General features: G+C 34.2%; 1 protein-coding gene across 1 annotated transcript; it reads left to right on the forward strand.

Moving 5' to 3' along the window:
• The first annotated feature begins 262 nt into the window (after nucleotides 1–262).
• On the forward strand, nucleotides 263–15,554 carry LOC139875881 (uncharacterized). Its single transcript, XM_071863174.1, has 10 exons — nucleotides 263–385; nucleotides 745–1,116; nucleotides 1,309–1,423; nucleotides 1,682–1,794; nucleotides 2,163–2,435; nucleotides 2,559–2,853; nucleotides 2,917–3,065; nucleotides 3,231–3,550; nucleotides 15,270–15,347; nucleotides 15,437–15,554. Exons 1-10 carry the CDS (start codon nucleotides 263–265, stop codon nucleotides 15,552–15,554), a joined length of 1,956 nt encoding a protein of 651 aa, XP_071719275.1.
• Nucleotides 15,555–18,953: the final 3,399 nt, after the last annotated feature.

Below are 18,953 nucleotides of genomic sequence, written 5' to 3' on the forward strand. Positions count from 1 at the left end.
TTTCCTAATAACTGAATCATATAACAGGTCATTAATATATTTAATTTATTATATATGATTGTTTACATATATAATTGTTCATATATACATTTCTATTTACAATTATAAGGATCGTGAATCGTCGAGAATGGTCGAAAGTCAAATGGATATAAGAAACAGTTCAAAATTTCTGAGACTCAACATTACAGACTTTGCTTATCGTGTCAAAATTATAATAAGATTAAGTTTAAATTTGGTCGAAAATTTCCGGGTCGTCACATAAATGTTTCTAGATGCTTGTATATTCGACCCTGAAAACGACTATATGAATGGGATAGAATCTGTCTATTTTGTACAAATTATTCTCTATCATGAAGTAGAAGTTGAATTGGACTTTGTGATTTTGGTATGTTGTTGTATGTATATTTTTTAGCATATCTTGTTTATTCTCTGAAAGTCTTATTTACTATGTGTTATATGCTCGCCGAAACTAAAGGTTTGGATTCTCTCTAAATCAGAAAGTCCGACAAGTTGGTTAAAACTTTACAAATTGGATACATGATTTTCTATTTTACCACTGATAATTTGAGGTGTTTAGAGTCATCTCCTTCAAAATTTACTAAGTTTATGGTATCGGATGATGAGATTCCTCCTGACTCAAACGGGAAATGGATGGAATTTCAAGCTATGGGTGTTAATGGACAACCTACTGCCGTTCGGGCGTGGGTTCCCATTATCAATTAATTCTCTTAATGTGATATGCAGGGAACCAAGGAACCTGAAAATAACACCTGTATAGTAGATAGTGGCGCTTTGAGGCATATGACAGGACATCTATCTCTTCTTTCAAATATTCATCCTATTAAGGGAGGTTATGTTGCTTTTGCTGGAGATAAAGGTGGTCACATTACCGCTCAGGGTTTGTTAAGGAATGAGAAAGTCAGCTTTGATAAAGTGAATTATTGTCAAGAGCTTGCAAATAATTTGTTATCGGTTTCGCAGATATGTGAAAAGTCCTTCAAAGTAGCCTTTGATGATGAATATAGCTACATTTTGAAACCAGAATTTGTGATTCCACCTGATATGATTTTAATGAAGGCTCCAAGACAAGCTGATTTGTACATGCTGGATATGAATGTTGCTACTTAAACTACTGAATATCATCAAGCCTTTGTTTCTAAGGTAACTGAACAAGAGTCTATCATATGGCACAAACGCATGGGTCATTTAAGTTTTCGGAAAATGAATCATCTTATTCACAATAATCTTGTGGAAGGTGTAGATCTTCGATCTTTTCAAATTCCAGGAACATGTGTTCCGTGTAAGAAGGGAAAGCAGAGCAAGAAAGCACATAAGCTGGTTAAGTACAATCCAATCTCTGCTCCACCTGAATTGTTGCATATGGATGTTTTCGGTCCAATCTGTTTTGAGAGCATTGATGGAAGTAAGTACCATCTGGTTGTAACAGATGATTATTCAAGATTTTCTTGGGTTATGTTCTTGAAATAAAAGTCTGAGACTTTTGAGAACTTGAAGGTGCTAATCAATAGATTAGAAACAGGTTTTAATCTAAAAGTGAGAAAGATTCGTTGCGATAATGGCACAGAATTTAAGAATCAGTATCTTGTAGGTTTTTGTATCGAAAAGGGTATCAATATGCAGTTCCGTTCTGCATATGCTCCTCAGATGAATGGTGTTGCAGACAGAAAGAATAGAGTTTTGATTGAGACTGCTAGAACCATGCTAGCTGACTCATCACCACCTGTTCATTTTTGGAGAGAAGCTGTTTCAAATGCGTGTTACACAATGAATCGGGTTCTTACAGTTAAGCGTTTGGGTAAGACTTGTTATAAACTGTTGCATGGGAGAAAACCTACACTGAATCATGTAGAACCATTTGGTGCACCTTGTACCATCTTGAAGAGAAAACCAGGAAGTAAGTTTGATGCTAAGGTAGTTACCGGCATATTTTTAGGGTATAGTTCTCCTAACAAGCGAGTCTTCAACAACGAAACTAGATGTGTGGAAGAATGCCTGAAGTTGATGTTCAGAGAAACCAATATAAAGTTACTCCAAAGAGCAATCCTTGGATTTACAACTATGATGAGCTGATTAAATCATTCAATCTTGCTCCAGATCAAGTGGAGAACGAAGTGGAATTACAAATGATGTTTGATTTATAGAATGCGCCAGAAGTGTCTGCACCTAATAAATCTCCTGATCCTACTCCATCCGTTATTGAACCACTTCAAGAATCTGATCAAGATCCCATTTATGATACCTACGGATCTGATATTTCAAGTGAAAGTTCAGAAAATCCTGAAGATATGGGTGACACTACCAATCTACATCACAATATACCTGTTCCTGCACAACCAGTTCCCAAAACTACAGCTACTCATCCTAGGGAAAATATTATTGGCGATCCTAATGCGTGTGTTCGAACAAGAAGACAAGTTCAGTTTGATGGTCAAGTTAATACTCATATGACAGCTGCTGCTGCATTCTTCGAGTATGCATGTCATATTTCCAAGATTGAGCCTAAGACAACGAAAGAAGCTTTGAAGCATGTTAATTAGGTAATGGCCATGCAAGAAGAGATTCAACAATTTCATTGGTTAGACGTTTGGAAGTTGGTAACGAAGCCGAATGGTGTTAAAGTCATTGATCTTAAATGGGTTTGGAAGAATAAGTATGATGAAGATGGCAATGTTATTCGTAACAAAGTTAGGTTAGTAGCAAAGGGTTATCAGCAAAATCCAGAATTCGACTATGACGAAGTTTTTGCTCCTGTTGCCAGATTGGAAGCAATTCGTATTTTCTTGGCATTCGCTTCATTCATGAAATTCAAAGTTTATCAGATGGATGTCAAGAGTGCTTTTATTTATGGCAAGCTAAATGAAAGAGTATATGTCAATCAACCACCTGGTTTTGAAGATCATCTTCATCCTGACACAGTTTACCATTTACGGAGAGCCCTTTATGGACTACATCAAGCCCCACGTGCTTGGTATGGGCATTTATCTAGTTACCTTATCGAAAAAGGATATCAAATGGGCATGGTAGACTGTACTCTGTTCACTAAAGTACAAGGTGACGACATTATCTTGGTCCAGATTTATGTTGACGATATCATTTTCGGTTCTACTAAGCAGGAACTCGTCGATGAGTTCGAGCAGGTTATGAAGGATGAATTCGAAATGAGCAAATTGGGTCTGTTACATTATTTTCTTGGATTGCAAGTCGAATAGACAGATAACGGGATCTTTCTGCACCAAGAAAAATATGTGAATGATATACTAGAATGGTTCTTTATGACTCAAGAACGTCCAGTTTCCACCTTGTTAGCAGTTAATCATGGAATTTCTCTAGATTGTGAAGGGGAACCTGTTGATCCAACTTACTATCGAGTAATCATCAGATCGCTCATGTATCTTACTGCGTCAATGTCAGATATAATGTTCGCGACATGTCTCTGTGCCCGATACCAAGTTAATCTGAACACAGTTCACCTTACGGCTGCCAAAAGGATTTTACGTTATCTCTTACATTCTCCTAATCTTGGCATATGGTATTCTAACGATGAAAAGTTTGATCTTGTAGCATACAGTGATTCAGATTATGCAGGTTGCAAAATCAACAACATATCAACTTCAGGAGGATGTTAATTTCTTGGTGAAAGGCTTGTAACCTGGCAGTGCAAGAAGCAAACTGCTGTCGCTCTTTCCACATGTGAAGCTGAATACATAGCTGCTGCTAGTTGTTGTTCGCAAGTTGTCTGGATTCAACAGCAACTTCACGATTATGGGCTAAGAATCTCTCTCTCCTCTCTTTATTGATAATACTGCTATTATTGCTGTCACTAAGAATCCTGTTCAACATTCTAAGACAAAGCATATAGGGTTAAGTATGATTTTATTCGTGATTGTCATGAGAAAAGGATCATAAAGGTTAAGAGAATAGGTACTAAGGACCAAAGGGCTAACCTGTACACTAAGGCTTTTGATAAACCTAGGTTCTTGCTCCTATTAGAGATGAACGACATTGTTGATTTGAGACAACGTAATTTTGGATGTCGAACTGTGAGGATCAATCAAACTTTTAGACTGTGCATGTAGCTTGCATGACATTTAGATAATTAGTTTATGCTTTTCTTATTTGCATATTATCAAAACTGTCTGCATAACTTTACATGAGTTACTTAATATTTGCATGCTTGTCTGTAGATATTTTCTTCTTTTCATTTTGTTTAAAATGCTAAAAGACAAAAAGATTTATGTTTTTAGTATTTTAGAGGGATAAAATGTTCCAACAGAAAATACCTAAAAAGTATAAAAATGCCTCATCAGAAAACCTTAAAAAGTTGAAAATTCCGAAAATGAGCTTGTTTTGATTAATGTGTTGGAGATGAAGAAATTACTGTACTGAGAATTGATTAGTAAGGACTGATTTGAACGTTTATGTTTATCTGTTGTGTGATGTACTGATAGGCGTGACTTACGAATTCTTGGCATTAGACAATCATACTAAGAATAACTATCATCTAAGAATCAGAAGTCATGGACGATCTGTAGCGTTTGAAGGTAGTCACCTAATTATCTCAGAAACTGTATCTAATGATAATTGTTGAGGAACTCAACAGTCGGTTGAGGGTATCCCCTATCATAATTGATAATCATTAGAAAAGGTTGGTGTTAGATTAAGGGGTTGAGGATTATCTGTTTGGCTGGTGCATACCACGTTGTCACGGGCATGAGACTTAATAATCGAAACTAAACCCCAAAATATCAGAGAAAATTAGTTTATGTCGAAGTAAGTGTCCCTTCTCGCTTAAAGTCAAAAAGTATGATTCTTTATTGCGGACCGTTCAAGTATTTAAGGGAGAACACCTTCGAGTGATCTGAGCACACAACAAAGAAACATGAGTTCAAGCATAAATATGGAAAATCCATTCATGATGCAGTTCAAAATCAATATATCAAAAGACAATGATATGCTGAAAAAGAAATATCAAAAGAAAATCAAAGTCAAAAAATAAATGGCATATCAAGATGGCAAAGCCCTGAAAGTTGTAAGAATGAGGAATGCTGATTCATGAAGAGCTCATAAAGAACTCAGATCATTCTTAGTGTGACTCCCCCGCACAGCTTGAATTGTTTAATCACGACGTTCACATCGAACTATCAAGATTCCTGTCGTCTGCAATTTAGAGTTATACCCATTAAGGCTGTAAGTTGGAAAGATACTTACCTAGAAATACTCTAAATACATGATGTCGTGCGAGGTGTATAAGAAAATACTATTATTTTTTACTACGAAATATGTTACAATTTACATAAGTTTTAATTATTTATTTACAAATGGGATATACCTAAACCTTGCTACAATACTATAGGTAGTGTACCTAATCGTAGAGTAGTATAGTTTTTAGTAAGTCCGGTTCGTTCCACAGGGAGCTGGCTTATTTTACACTATATTTTTAAACAATTATATTTGTACAAAATATATTATATATATTAATAATATATAAAAGGGGGTTTACCGTTTAATGACCGGTTTGTCGATTTTATATTTTAAGTCACAATTAAAACCTAATGCAAAATATAAATGACGATAATCTAAGTGCGTAAAATAAAATGCGATAAGAAATAAGATAAAAGTATTATACTTATTTAAACTTCCGTAATCATGATGTTTGACGTTTTGATTATAATTTATTATCCTGGGTTAATTGTCCTTTGTCCTGGATGTATTTGAAACCTATCTGGTTTTTGTCCATAATAGTTCATCGGTCATAATTATAAAATGCTTGAAAAATTTAACCTTATACCCGAAGTTAAATATTCCAACTAATTGGGGATTCGAACTGTAACAAGGTCTTAATACTTGGTTTAATGAATACACCAGGTTATCGACAGTGTGTAAACCAAGGTTTTAATACTTTGTTAACAATTACACCAATTACCCTTGAATGTAATCCACCCCTGTTTTAATGAGTCCATTGACTATTAATCCATCCCCGTGTTCGGTCAAATGAACAATAATTTGTATTTATAAATATCCCGCCCATCGTATCTGATTAAGCGTATGTGGTTATATATAGATACGTCAAATTGTAACCTTTATATTAAATTAACGAGGTATCATTAATTTAATATAAAGCTCATTAATAGCCCATAGTCTAATTTCCACAAGTGTCGTTCTTTTGTCCAAACCCCAATTATGGTCCAAAGCCCAATTACCCCATCTTAATATTTATCCCAACATCACGATTACTTCAGCTCAAATAAGCATAATAATAACTTAAGTACGAGACATTAATTTAAAAAGGAGAACATAGCTTACATTGATTATTTATCGCGTAGTGTTACATGAACAGAGCTTCGACTTCAAAACCCGTAAAATAACATTTACATTACCCAAACTAATCTAATATAAAACTAACCTATACTATATATTATATATATATACATATATATATATATAAAATATATATATATATATATATATATATATATATATATTATACTTAAACAGAGGGAGTAATATATATTTTTGGTGTATTTAAACTCGATCAGAAGTCTGGTATTTATAGATGTGGCCTGAGTTTTGGCCCCATGCGATCGCATGGAATTTGCTCTTCCAGGCCATGCGATCACATGGCCAGCTGGATCCAGCCACATTGCTTTGTTTTCTTCTTTGTCGACGTATTATTTAAATATATATAATATATAAATAATTTATATAATTATTTAAATATTATATTATATTCTTATGCATAGTAGACTTGTAATTTTTGGTCCGTTGAGTAGGGCGTTGATAGTTGGCTCAGGTCCCGGTTCCAGATTTTCGAACGTCCTTTCGTACTATTTAATATCTTGTACTTTGCGTTTTACAATTTGTAATTTGCACAATAAATTATTTTCCTTAACTCCCAAAATCCGCGCAAGTCTTTTAACTCAATTTTTGGGACGCTTTTGAGTGCACTATGACTTTAAGGACCCTTTTCCAGTTTTAGGACGCTTTTTCTTCAATTCTTTAATCTTCGTGCTTCGTCTTCGCATTTATTTATTTAAACGATTACAACTTAAAAATAGAATAATTACAACTAAAAACTTTACATATTGGAAGAATATTGCGACTAAATATATGATCATTTGGAGCATTATCAAATATCTCCACACTTGAGCGTTGCTTGTCCTCAAGCAATACAGAACTTGAAATTAAATTATACGTATCACTTCTTTATTCTTCACACTTTATACATAAGTGATTTTGATACGACGGTATAAATAATGATAGTAACGGTGTGGTTTACAGTCCCACATGACTATTAAAAATTTAGATCCTTTAAGGAAATTGGATCTTTATGAAAACATTTGATCTTTTTGAAAATTCAATCTAGATTTTACCCTAGATAAGTTTTCCGGAATAACCCTTCACCGGTGTTTGCAAAATATTTTTGTGGGTTTTGTGGGTTTCAGATTTTAAAATTTTAGCTCAAAACTTGCGGTTTTGTGTAACCCACTTGCTAACCTTGTATTAGGAAAGCATACGTCCAGTATACTTGCTCCTTATATTACCTTTCGGTAAACTACCGTCCGGTTGTAAAGGAAAGCGTTGAACAAGCAACTGTTAAGGCAATATCTAATGACATGCAGATGTTCATGGTCTAAAACGCGTCGGATGCAATTACTATCCTTTGTAGGAGCAATAGTAAAGATTACCCTATAATTTTTCGGTCTGGCACAAGGTCCTGTCTTCGACCATGCTATGCAACCACCGTTCTTACGGTTGACACCCGATTTGGTTCAGGTGACCTAATGAATTCCAGGTGAATTCCTAGGATTTTACGTTCAATGGTAATGAACGCATTGAAAATAGGTTTTCAGAAAATAAATCGGTTTTAATTTGATCAAAATATTTTCTCGTTCAAGCTCGAGTTTAGATTTCATCGAATTCTATGAGTTTGTAATTCTCAATCTTTAAGGTCAATCTCAAGGATTGAGTAATATCAGGCTTAAAAGCTGATTTTTAATCTTTAAGGAGATTATCCTTTCTGGAGGTCTGATTCATTAGTCTTATCAAGCTAATTTGCACGGCGTCCTCCCCATTTTACGAGACAGATCCTCTTATGGTTAGGATAAGTCTGACCACTTGGCGACCGTGTTTGATGCTGAGGTCCGTGGATTTCCTGCTGATTTTAGAGATGACTTTTCTAGATTTTTCGTCAACCTACAGCTGGTCTGGACGACAACTTCTTGACCTAAATCAAGAAGCGCGTGTCTTTTTCCGGAAGACTTTACTTCCTTTTAATGATGGAATTGATTCATCGTGTAGATCCATCTTTTCTTTTATCTTTATTATAATATTGCGGGTAAAACAGTTAATTTAGTCGAAAACAAAAGCACCTGCAATAACTTTACAGAAACATGTGATAGATAGTTTTTTAATTGAATAACTTGGTACATTCTCCCCACACTTAGTTTCTTTCTTTGCCTTTTTATTCTCCTTTATTCCATTTTAAATGAATTCAAGTGTTTTAGGGTGTTTCTCAATTTATGTCCTTTCCAAGGTAACAATAATTTCGGTATTATCACCTAGTTTTATCGTTCATAAATATGTATAAACATGATTTTGAGTTCATTTAGTTGAAATTTTTTCAAATTTTCACAAAATTTGGCAATTAAATCAAGTGTAAACCTGAGAGAATTTATAACTCTTCCCCACCCTAGACTCTAATTATAAATTCATGAGGGTGATTAGTGTAGAAAAGTAGTTAAAGATACCAAGTTTGTAATTACAAAGCTTGTCGAATGATAGATGGTGCGCCTCATCGTTCATTCCTTCTTGTTTTATCACACATGTTTTTCTTCAAAAACAGTTGCTTTTCTGAACTGTTTGCTAATCTTTGAAAATGCGTCTTTTACCCTAACTTATTATGCATGTTTATTAACGAGTTATGCACTAACCCAAACCCCGAATTTAACGTTAAGTGGGGTTAGACTTCCCCACACTTAGCTGACGACATGTGAAGTCGGTAGAATAAGTTCCACGAATTAGAATAGTGAGCCAGTTATTTACATCTCGGGTGGTGTATAATATATCAATGGGTTTAAAGTTTAGAACCACCCGATCGTCACTACTTAATTCCTTTTTAAGTGTAGCTTTTAGCAAATGGAAATGTCTCTTTTCTGGTTCTTGGACAAATGGATCGATATACACCGATATACATATTTCTATAGGGTGGACAATTCCTAACATGTCCTTCCGTTTATTCTCTGGATCAAAGTTTTCACCTCTATTACCCAATTGGGTGAAATCCGAGGTGTCATTATCTATTACAGCTCGTAGTTCATCTTTGGTAGATGACTCGTCTATTGAGAATATTGGTTTGGAAGGTTGTGGAATGGTGAATTTCGGGATCGAAGTAGATTCTTTTTCATTAACGGTACTTATCGGTCCCACCACTTTGGTCTCGGGGGTAAAGTTTTCAACTTTATCGTTTTCCCAAGAGTACCAATTTGTCACCCTTACTTCTTCTTCATTCATTGATTGATCGATGATTTCGTCGGTAGAGGCTAATGTGTCGATATGTTGTGAAATTGGTAAAGCTGAATAAAAAGTATCATCGGGATAGTTGGTGATTTCGGAGCTCTCGAATTCACCAAAATTCGATGATATGAGATTTTCTTGCACAATATTCATCAGATCAACAGGTGTGTAATCTGATAGAGTTTCAGCTTGCCTATTTACAAACTCTCTCATTTGTTCATTTTGAGCATCGAGTTCTTCGAGTTTGATTTTCATATAATCTAAAGAATTTTCAGACACATAATTTTTTTCGTCTTCTGGTTGTTGAGTTTGGATATATTCTTGGAAATAATCCCAATTAGAATTGTATTCCTCATAATCATTCCATTCAGGTTCCATGGGTGCATAATTTTTCATAGGAACGTAATAATAACATTCCCATGTTGAGTGATAATCTCCACAGATTTCACAACCAGTTATTGTTTCGTCATTCGTGATCCAAGATTGACCAAGCGAATTGTCATCAACACCCGTTTGAGAGTATTGATTAAATTGATTTCGGATGTCATAAAGAGTTTCTAAAATATTCTCGAGATTTTCCATAATGCGCTTATTACCAAATTTTAGCTACAATGTGGTGCATTTACTTAATTATCCTATTAGTTATAAAAATAAAAATTATATAAGTTATCAAATTAATAGACTTTTCTGCTTTTGCCCACGTTTCGAATAGCCAATAGATGCAGCAGGGAGCCAGAACCCTTTAAATCGAAAGCTCACAACTCAGCCACTAACAAATCCAACTATTACTACGAAGCAGAAAATTTGAATGTCTATCAATTTAACCGCTTAAAATAATTTTTCGTTTGGAATTTTAAAGAAAATAAAAATCTATGTCCTAAAAACTAGCGTGTCGAGAAATAAGAAAGAAAAAGATTACGCGTCGAAAAACGTTGAAAAATAAAAATAAGAAAGAAAAACGTCGAAACTTAAAAGTCTAAAAACTAAATCTAAAAAGTTACGCCTAAAGGTAAATGCAATTTTATTCGGAAAATGACAATTACTTAAATTGGCACTAAAATCTATAAACGGCGGCGCAAAATTCTAAAGCTCCTAAATCTTAATCTAAAGAAAAAGCACTTAAGGGATTTTACGGCAAAGCCTAAAAATATAGAAATATAAAAATTCTACGGCAAAAACTAAGTTTAAAACTAATTACGAACGATAAATATACAAATATTTAAAATATACAAATTATAAAAAGAGACAAAAAATGACAAAATTACTTATTTTTATAAAAATATTATTTTTATATTATTTATTATATAAATATATTAAACTGTATAATTAATAATAATAATTAAAACTTAATATTACTAATTAAAAATTAAAACTAAAATAAACTAATTAATATATTATAACTAAACCCTAAATAATAATAATAATAAATATATTAAAACCCTACCCGAATTAAATGCAGTCCAAGGTTTGGGTCTGTCACATCAGCCATGCGACCGCATGATTTTACAACATCCAGCTCATGCGATCGCATGGGCTTGGTTTCCAGGTTTTTTTTATTAATTTTATATTGTTTTTCTAAAAATTATATATAAATATATTTATACAAAAATAAATTAAAAATATAGCGTTTCGCCTCTTCCCCGGCAGCAGCGCCAAAAACTTGATGTCGTACGAGGTATATACGAAAATACTATTATTTTTTACTACGAAATACGTTACAATTTACACAAGTTTTAATTATTTATTTACAAATGGGATATACCTAAACCTTGCTACAACACTATAGGAAGTATACCTAATCATAGAGTAGTATAGTTTTTAGTAAGTTCGGTTCGTTCCACAGGGAGCTGGCTTATTTTACACTATATTTTTAAACAATTATATTTGTACAAAATATATTATATATATTAATAATATATAAAATGACCGGTTTGTCGATTTTATATATATACATATATATATATATATATATATACATATATATATATATACATATATATATATACATATATATACATATATATATACATATATATATATATATATATATATATATATATATATATATATATATATATATATATATATATATATATATATATATATATATATATATATATATATATATATATATATATATATATATATATATATATAAGTCACAATTAAGACCTAATGCAAAATATAAATGACGATAATCTAAGTGCGTAAAATAAAATGCGATAAGAAATAAGATAAAAGTATTATGCTTATTTAAACTTCCGTAATCATGATGTTTGACGTTTTGATTATAATTTATTATCCTGGGTTAATTGTCCTTTGTACTGGATGTATTTGAAACCTATCTGGTTTTTGTCCATAATAGTTCATCGGTCATAATTATAAAATGCTCGGCAAATTTAACCTTATACCCGAAGTCAAATATTCCAACTAATTGGGGATTCGAACTGTAACAAGGTCTTAATACTTTGTTAAATAAATACACCAGGTTATCGACTGTGTGTACACCAAGGTTTAATACTTTGTTAACAGTTACACTAATTACCCTTGAATGTAATCCACCCCTGTTTTAATGAGTCCATTGGCTATTAATCCATCCCCGTGTCCGGTCAAATGAACAATAATTTGTATTTATAAATATCCCGCCCATCGTATCCAATTAAGCGAATGTGGTTATATATAGATACGTCAAATTGTAACCTTTATATTAAATTAACGAGGTATTGTTAATTTAATATAAAGCTCATTAATAGCCCATAGTCTAATTTTCACAAGTGTCGTTCTTTTGTCCAAACCCCAATTATGGTCCAAAGCCCAATTACCCCATCTTAATATTTAACCCAACATCACGATTACTTCGGCTCAAATAAGCATAATAATAACTTAAGTACGAGACATTAATTTAAAAAGGAGAACATAGCTTACATTGATTATTTATCGCGTAGTGTTACATGGACAGAGCTTCGACTTCAAAACTCGTAAAATAACATTTACATTACCCAAACTAATCTAATATAAAACTAACCTATACTATATATATTATATATATATATATATATATATATATATATATATATATATATATATATATATATATATATATATATATATATATATTATACTTAAACAGAGGGAGTAATATATATTTTTGGTGTTTTTAAACTCGATCACAAGTCTGGTATTTATAGATGTGGCCTGAGTTTTGGCCCCATGCGATCACATGGAATTTGCTCTTCCAGGCCATGTGATCGCAGGGCCAGCTGGATCCAGCCACATTGCTTTGTTTCCTTCTTTGTCGATGTATTATTTAAATATATATAATATATAAATAATTTATATAATTATTTAAATATTATATTATATTTTTATGCATAGTAGACTTGTAATTTTTGGTCCATTGAGTCGGGCGTTGATAGTTGGCTCAGGTCCCGATTCCGGATTTTTGAACGTCCTTTCGTACTATTTAATATCTTGTACTTTGCGTTTTGCAATTTGTAATTTGCACAAAAAATTATTTTCCTTAACTCCCAAAATCCGCGCAAGTCCTTTAACTCAATTTTTGGGACGCTTTTGAGTGCACTATGACTTTAAGGACCATTTTCCAGTTTTAGGACGCTTTTTCTTCAATTCTTTAATCTTCGTGCTTCATCTTCGCATTTATTTATTTAAACGATTACAACTTAAAAATAGAATAATTACAACTAAAAACTTTACATATTGGAAGGATATTGCGACTAAATATATGATCATTTGGAGCACTATCAATACATATATATGAAAGTTTATCTTTCGATTCTGTTTTCCATGTCAACTTGAACATAAAGAAGTTAAGGGCCTTGAGATTTATTTCGTGTGACGACTGGTCATTAGGCAAGTCTGCTTTAACTGTAGACCAATCCCCGCGATAAATAATGCGCCTATTCGGATAATCCAATATATTCTGAGATCTGCCGATCAACTAGATTGAAGATTGTCAACACATTATTAGAAGCCAAAGGCTGACAGGGTTATTCAAAATGACGTGAGAACCATCCTATTCAATTTGAATGAAGTACATGGATAGAGATAACTTAAAGTTACATGTAATGAATTGACAACCTAATAAAAACGCACAATCATAAGTGATGCAAGAATCAAGGATTAATGAACTTAGCGTGATCTCAAAATCACTGCTCTTTAGTGTTCAAATAATTAACGCCAACATGATTGTCGAAGTGTCCGGAAAGAATATGTTCATGTTTAATGAGGATTGATATCAGTAATTGCATGATAATAGACATAGACTGGACAATTGGGAATGAACAACAGAAGTTGATTCAATATGTCAGTTCCGATCCATTTTTAAAAGTGTTAATCATCTTGCTCACAAAAAGAATGTGAATTTATGTGTTCTAATATGCTTAGCTGTATTATCTGTTGAATAGCTTGCATTGAAAACTGTAAAACAACAAAAAGATTTTGTTTTGGCATGTTATTGCATTTCATGATATGATGTCTTTCTTTTCCATAATTTTAGTTGCATGACATTATATTTCAGAAAACTCATAAAGATTTTATATCTTTGTTATTTTCTGGTTATCCTCTGAAACTGAAATGACATATGAAAGAACTTTGTGGAGATCAGGATATATCTGACACCAAATCCATAAGATAGAAGTTTGTGAAGTTTGTGATTGTTTGAAGGATCTAGTGAATTGAGGAGTTAGTTATCTTAGGATGACATTACACTATAGGCTATACATTTTTCAAAACCAGAGTGTTTAGCGAAATAAATTAGTTTTGGTTAGGATTGTTGGAATTCCTTAAGTGTTAATGTTTATTTCTTGATGAATTAGTGATTTATGACTCAAATTGAAGGTGCCTGTTAGCTCTAAGATTGACAAATGAGTCGAAATCCTAAGTTATGAAAATTTAAATTGCCAAAGTGGATCACTCGCACGACTGATAAGCGAACCGTACGCATTACCACAAGTTTGAGGTTAACCGTACAAATGACCAAGCCTCTAATTTTTCCCTTATACTTCTAGGTCAAACGCATGAGTGATATGTGAGTCGCACTATTGGATAGTGGATCGTTCGCTTAACCGTACGGTTGAGCATGAGAGTATAAATATAGGGAGGATGAACACCGACTTCATTATTTCACTCCACACTCATTTTTACTCTCAAAATTCGATTGCTGCCATTTTCAATTTCCACCGTAGGTTTTGATAAGCATACTTAGCCGACCTTAGCGCCACTTTATTGGTAAGATTTCATCGAGTTTTTATTGGTTAATTCGTTGTTTATGTGGACCGAAACCCTAATGGGTTATAAGTTCAATTTTGTGCAATTTTAATGTATTTTGTTCGATAACTGTTATTGTTTTGTGTTAAACGAACCTTGAATATGCTATCGTGATGAAAATTGAACAGTTTAACACTTGAACATGTGATCTTGTAATTTTGAAAAATGCATTTAATGACCTTCGTTCAGACATGCACGAGTGACCTCCACTCGCACGCGTGAGACATGACTCGCACGAGTCAGTAAATGGTTGAGGCTCAACCGTGTAAACACTTATGCTTACTCGTGTGATTAGTTTTGGTGTTTTCCTTGTTGCTCACTCGTACATCTGAGATGAAACATGTGCTTAACTGCACGAGTCACCACACGGTTGATCATCACTCGTCTGAGTATTGCCTCAACCGTATACATTGTCTGAGACGTATGTTCTTTCTTAAATGTGTCAACAGTGACACGAGTAACCTTATGAACCGCACGTCTGACTCGTTAGCTGCACGTGTAACCATGTTACCAGCACGTTTTGTCCTGTTAATTTGATTATGACACTTTTTTGCTAATGTTTTGCTGATTTAAGGTATCTGGTTTTTGTTTCTAATCTTTTCTGTTAAACTTTCAGTTTGTTAGGATTCATATCGATGGAAGCACCACAACAGAATGTTCTGAAATTTAATCCTGAAGTTCAAGGGGAGCAACTTCCTAATCCTCCAATTAATCCAGTTAATCCACCTGTTTAACCCGAAATTATTTTGGAGATGGGAAAACAGAACAATCAGGTTGCTTTGTATAATTCTGATCTTGAAGAAGGAAGTTACTTTGAGGAGATCATTGAATTTATTAAGCGTTCAAGGATTCATACTGCTATTTCTACACCGTGTACTGCATACTACAGTCATCAACGAGAGTTCTGGAATAGAGTATAGTTTAATGTTGCTGATACTGAAGCAAAGTTAATCAGTTCAGTCGGAGGAAATGAAGTTATTGTTTCAAAATCTATGATTCGAAGGGTATTGGGTTTCAATGATGAAAACTGTTCGCTCATGACCCTGAATAGAGAAAGGATCCATGGTTGTTTTAAAAGAAGTGGATATTCTGGTGCTTTGATAGGTAATTCTGAATTGATGAAGACACTTCTACCACCTCAATACAGATATCTGGCTCATGTGTTAATTCATTGTATTGGAGGAAGAAAAGCTGGTTTTGACAAGCTTAACTAGAAGATGCAGAGCATGTTCACAACTCTTGTTCTTAAGGCTCCTTATGACTTCTCTGGTTTTGTGTTTCACTATTTCAAAGCCAACCACTTCAGCACGATACAAAAATATCTCATCTATGTAAGATTTCTTCAGTTAATCATTGATGATGCAGCCCCCAGTTTACCTAAACTTGAAATTGATATCATTCCGTTGGAACTGATGAATGTTGTGACCTTTAAATGAATGAGGCAAACAAGAAATGAGGATCTAAAGCCTGACTTTAGTAGAGTGCTTGTATGTCATCTGATTAAGGAAAATTATAGGTGGCCACCAGGAAATGCGTGGAGGAATGATGATTCTGATTCCAACTATGAGGTAACTGATGAAGAAGAAGAGGAAGGAGATAATCAAAGAAACGTTGAGGGAACTCAAGGAGGTTGCCAAGATAATGATGATGATGATGATGATGATGATGATGATGATGATGATGATGATGATGATGAAGCTACTGAGGAGGATATAAATTTGGTTCATAAAAGGAGAAAAGGTAAAGAACCGATGTCTTTTGAACAACCCAAGAAGAAGGAGAGAAGAACCAAACATCAAAATGACTCACCTCAAAGATCATCACACGGAGGCTCAAGGCAACAAACTCAATGCCAACCTTCAGGCTTCATGAAAGATGCCAGAGCTGCTGTTACACCATCTCATGTTACCCCATCCGAGTTCAAGACACAACCAAATCTCCTAATGTCGTTGATGACCAAGATTACTAATCTTGAGAATCAAGCTGTTGAGGATAAGAAGGCGAGTGCTTTTAAGATTGAATTGTTGGAGGAGGACAATAAGAAATTGTGGAAGCGTGTTAATCGTGAAAGGGAGAAGACGGAGAAGTTGAAGAAACAAATTGTTGAAGTTAAGAGTGAGAGTGAAGCTAAACTGAAAACAATGGACGATAAGCTCAAACAACTCACGTCTGGGAAAACAAAGCTGATTACCGTTGGAAAGGAACAAGTTGATTCTAATTTGGGAAGTGATGAAGAGCTTGATGCTGAAGCTGGAGGACCCTCTTTTAAATATCCGTTAGTGATACCTATTCGAGTTTCAATGAATATGGTGAGGTGTTTACTATCGAATATTATATGAATTATTCAAATATTTTTAATGATGTAGAAAAGGGGGATCTTCCACCAAGTGATTTTCAAGAGGAACAGCTTGCTGCTCTAGCATACGACAGTGATTACGATACAGAGGATGCAGTTGCAGTTGAAGCTGAAAACAAAGCTCTACAAGAAGAGCCAAGTGATGAAATCCCTCCCAAATCAATCCAAAACATCGATTTAAGTGATTTTGATAATTTGTTTGAAGATGAAAAGAGTCAAGGTTCTGTTAATAAGGAAGATGTTATTATTGAATCTGAAGATGAATTTGAGATAGAAGAAGAAGAAGAACAAGAAGAACAGGAAGTTGAGATTGTTATACCTTCGCTCGAGCCATACTCGAATCCGTCACTTAATACTTTAAGTGACTTCTTTAGTTTGAGTTGTGAGGTGAAAACGAAGAATTTGATTGAATTAGAAAAGGCGAGGAAGGTATACAAGAGACAAATTGAGGAAGTTGATAATTTGATGGAGAAAAACAAGAGAATCCGACATAAGAAACTGCTTGATGAAAGAGAGAAGAAGGAATTTGAGAAGAAAAGAAAGAAAACTCAAGCCGAACAAGCTAAAGCCGAGGGATGGGAAGAAATTAAGCATTGGTTTGATCGTGCTGATAGGGTTAAAGTGAGTCGGAATGTTGAGGAAGATGAGATCCAACAAAGCTGGTGGAAACAAAATGTTGTGAACCCTAATCAAGGTAACAAGCCTGAACTTGAGCTAAAGTTTGTCAGTTTCTATGAGAAAGGAAAGAGAACCAAGAAGTATGCCAAGGGTAAGATTTTGAGCTGGGGCTATTTCAAAGAGATTAATTGTTTTGCGATCAAAAGGGAAGGAGGAGTTGACTACATCGCTCGTCCAAGTCACTTCAAGACTCTACCTTACTTTGAGATCATGCAACTTGCGAAGCTGAAGATGTTGAACGCTGAGGATAGTGACCTTTCTAGATGGTTTCAAAGAAAAGTCAGAATTGAGTACAAAACAGGAAAGTGGGATGTCTTCAAGTAAACAGCCGCCAGGTTCTCCATGCATCCAACAAAGAAAAATTCGAAGGGTGAACCGGTGCGTGTTGTCAAGTTCGGCCCAACAAAGTATATGAAACAATCTCCTTTGTTGCCGTTACCCAAGGACATTTGCAGAAACTTCAGATGGTAGTTCTATGATGAGTTGTTGGAAGAAGCAGTGATTCTTACTGCAATTGAGAAGGATGATGGGAATATTCAGGTTGACAATGTGAGGATTTTAGATCCAATGTGGTTGAGAAACTTGCCGAGATTTGATGTGAATGTCCTTCACCACCATCACATAACCTTCAGAGATGAGAAACGGGAGGAAGCAATGAGATATCAGCGTGTCATTGATGTCTACCATGCCTACCTTACCAGAGAAAGTGATGCTCAAAGCTCGAATCAAGCTTAATCCAACCTTTGTCTGATGCTGAACGTTTGTTTATTTTGTGTTTGTATGTTTGACTATGTGTGAGAGAGAGAATTTGGGACTGTAATCTTGTTTAAACTGTTGGTACTTATGAACTTTTATGCTTTTATGGACGTTTACTTATTGTAATAGATGTGCTAGGTCCTGGGGGGAGTTGTTGGTGCATTTTTCATAAGTCCCTAGACATCTACCCCACGTCCATGGCAGGTGCTTTAGTTTGTGGGTTACCATGATCGTTTGTTGTTATCCTATCTATGTTTATATGCAATTACAGGTACTGCAAGAACTAGATATGGAAGTTTGACAATCTTAGACTCAGTCAGGCGCACGAGTGAAGCCTCACTCA

This window comes from Rutidosis leptorrhynchoides, chromosome 11 (assembly GCF_046630445.1).
Source record: "Rutidosis leptorrhynchoides isolate AG116_Rl617_1_P2 chromosome 11, CSIRO_AGI_Rlap_v1, whole genome shotgun sequence".
Taxonomy (NCBI): Eukaryota; Viridiplantae; Streptophyta; class Magnoliopsida; order Asterales; family Asteraceae; genus Rutidosis; species Rutidosis leptorrhynchoides.

Coding starts and splice junctions, on each gene's coding strand:
- LOC139875881 (XM_071863174.1), top strand. CDS start 263: ATGTTTCTAGATGCTTGTATATTCGACCCTGAAAACGACTATATGAAT. Junction 1,117..1,308: donor TGTACATGCTGGATATGAAT/GTTGCTACTTAA, acceptor CCGTGTAAGAAG/GGAAAGCAGAGCAAGAAAGC. Junction 1,424..1,681: donor TTTTGAGAGCATTGATGGAA/GTAAGTACCATC, acceptor ATGGTGTTGCAG/ACAGAAAGAATAGAGTTTTG.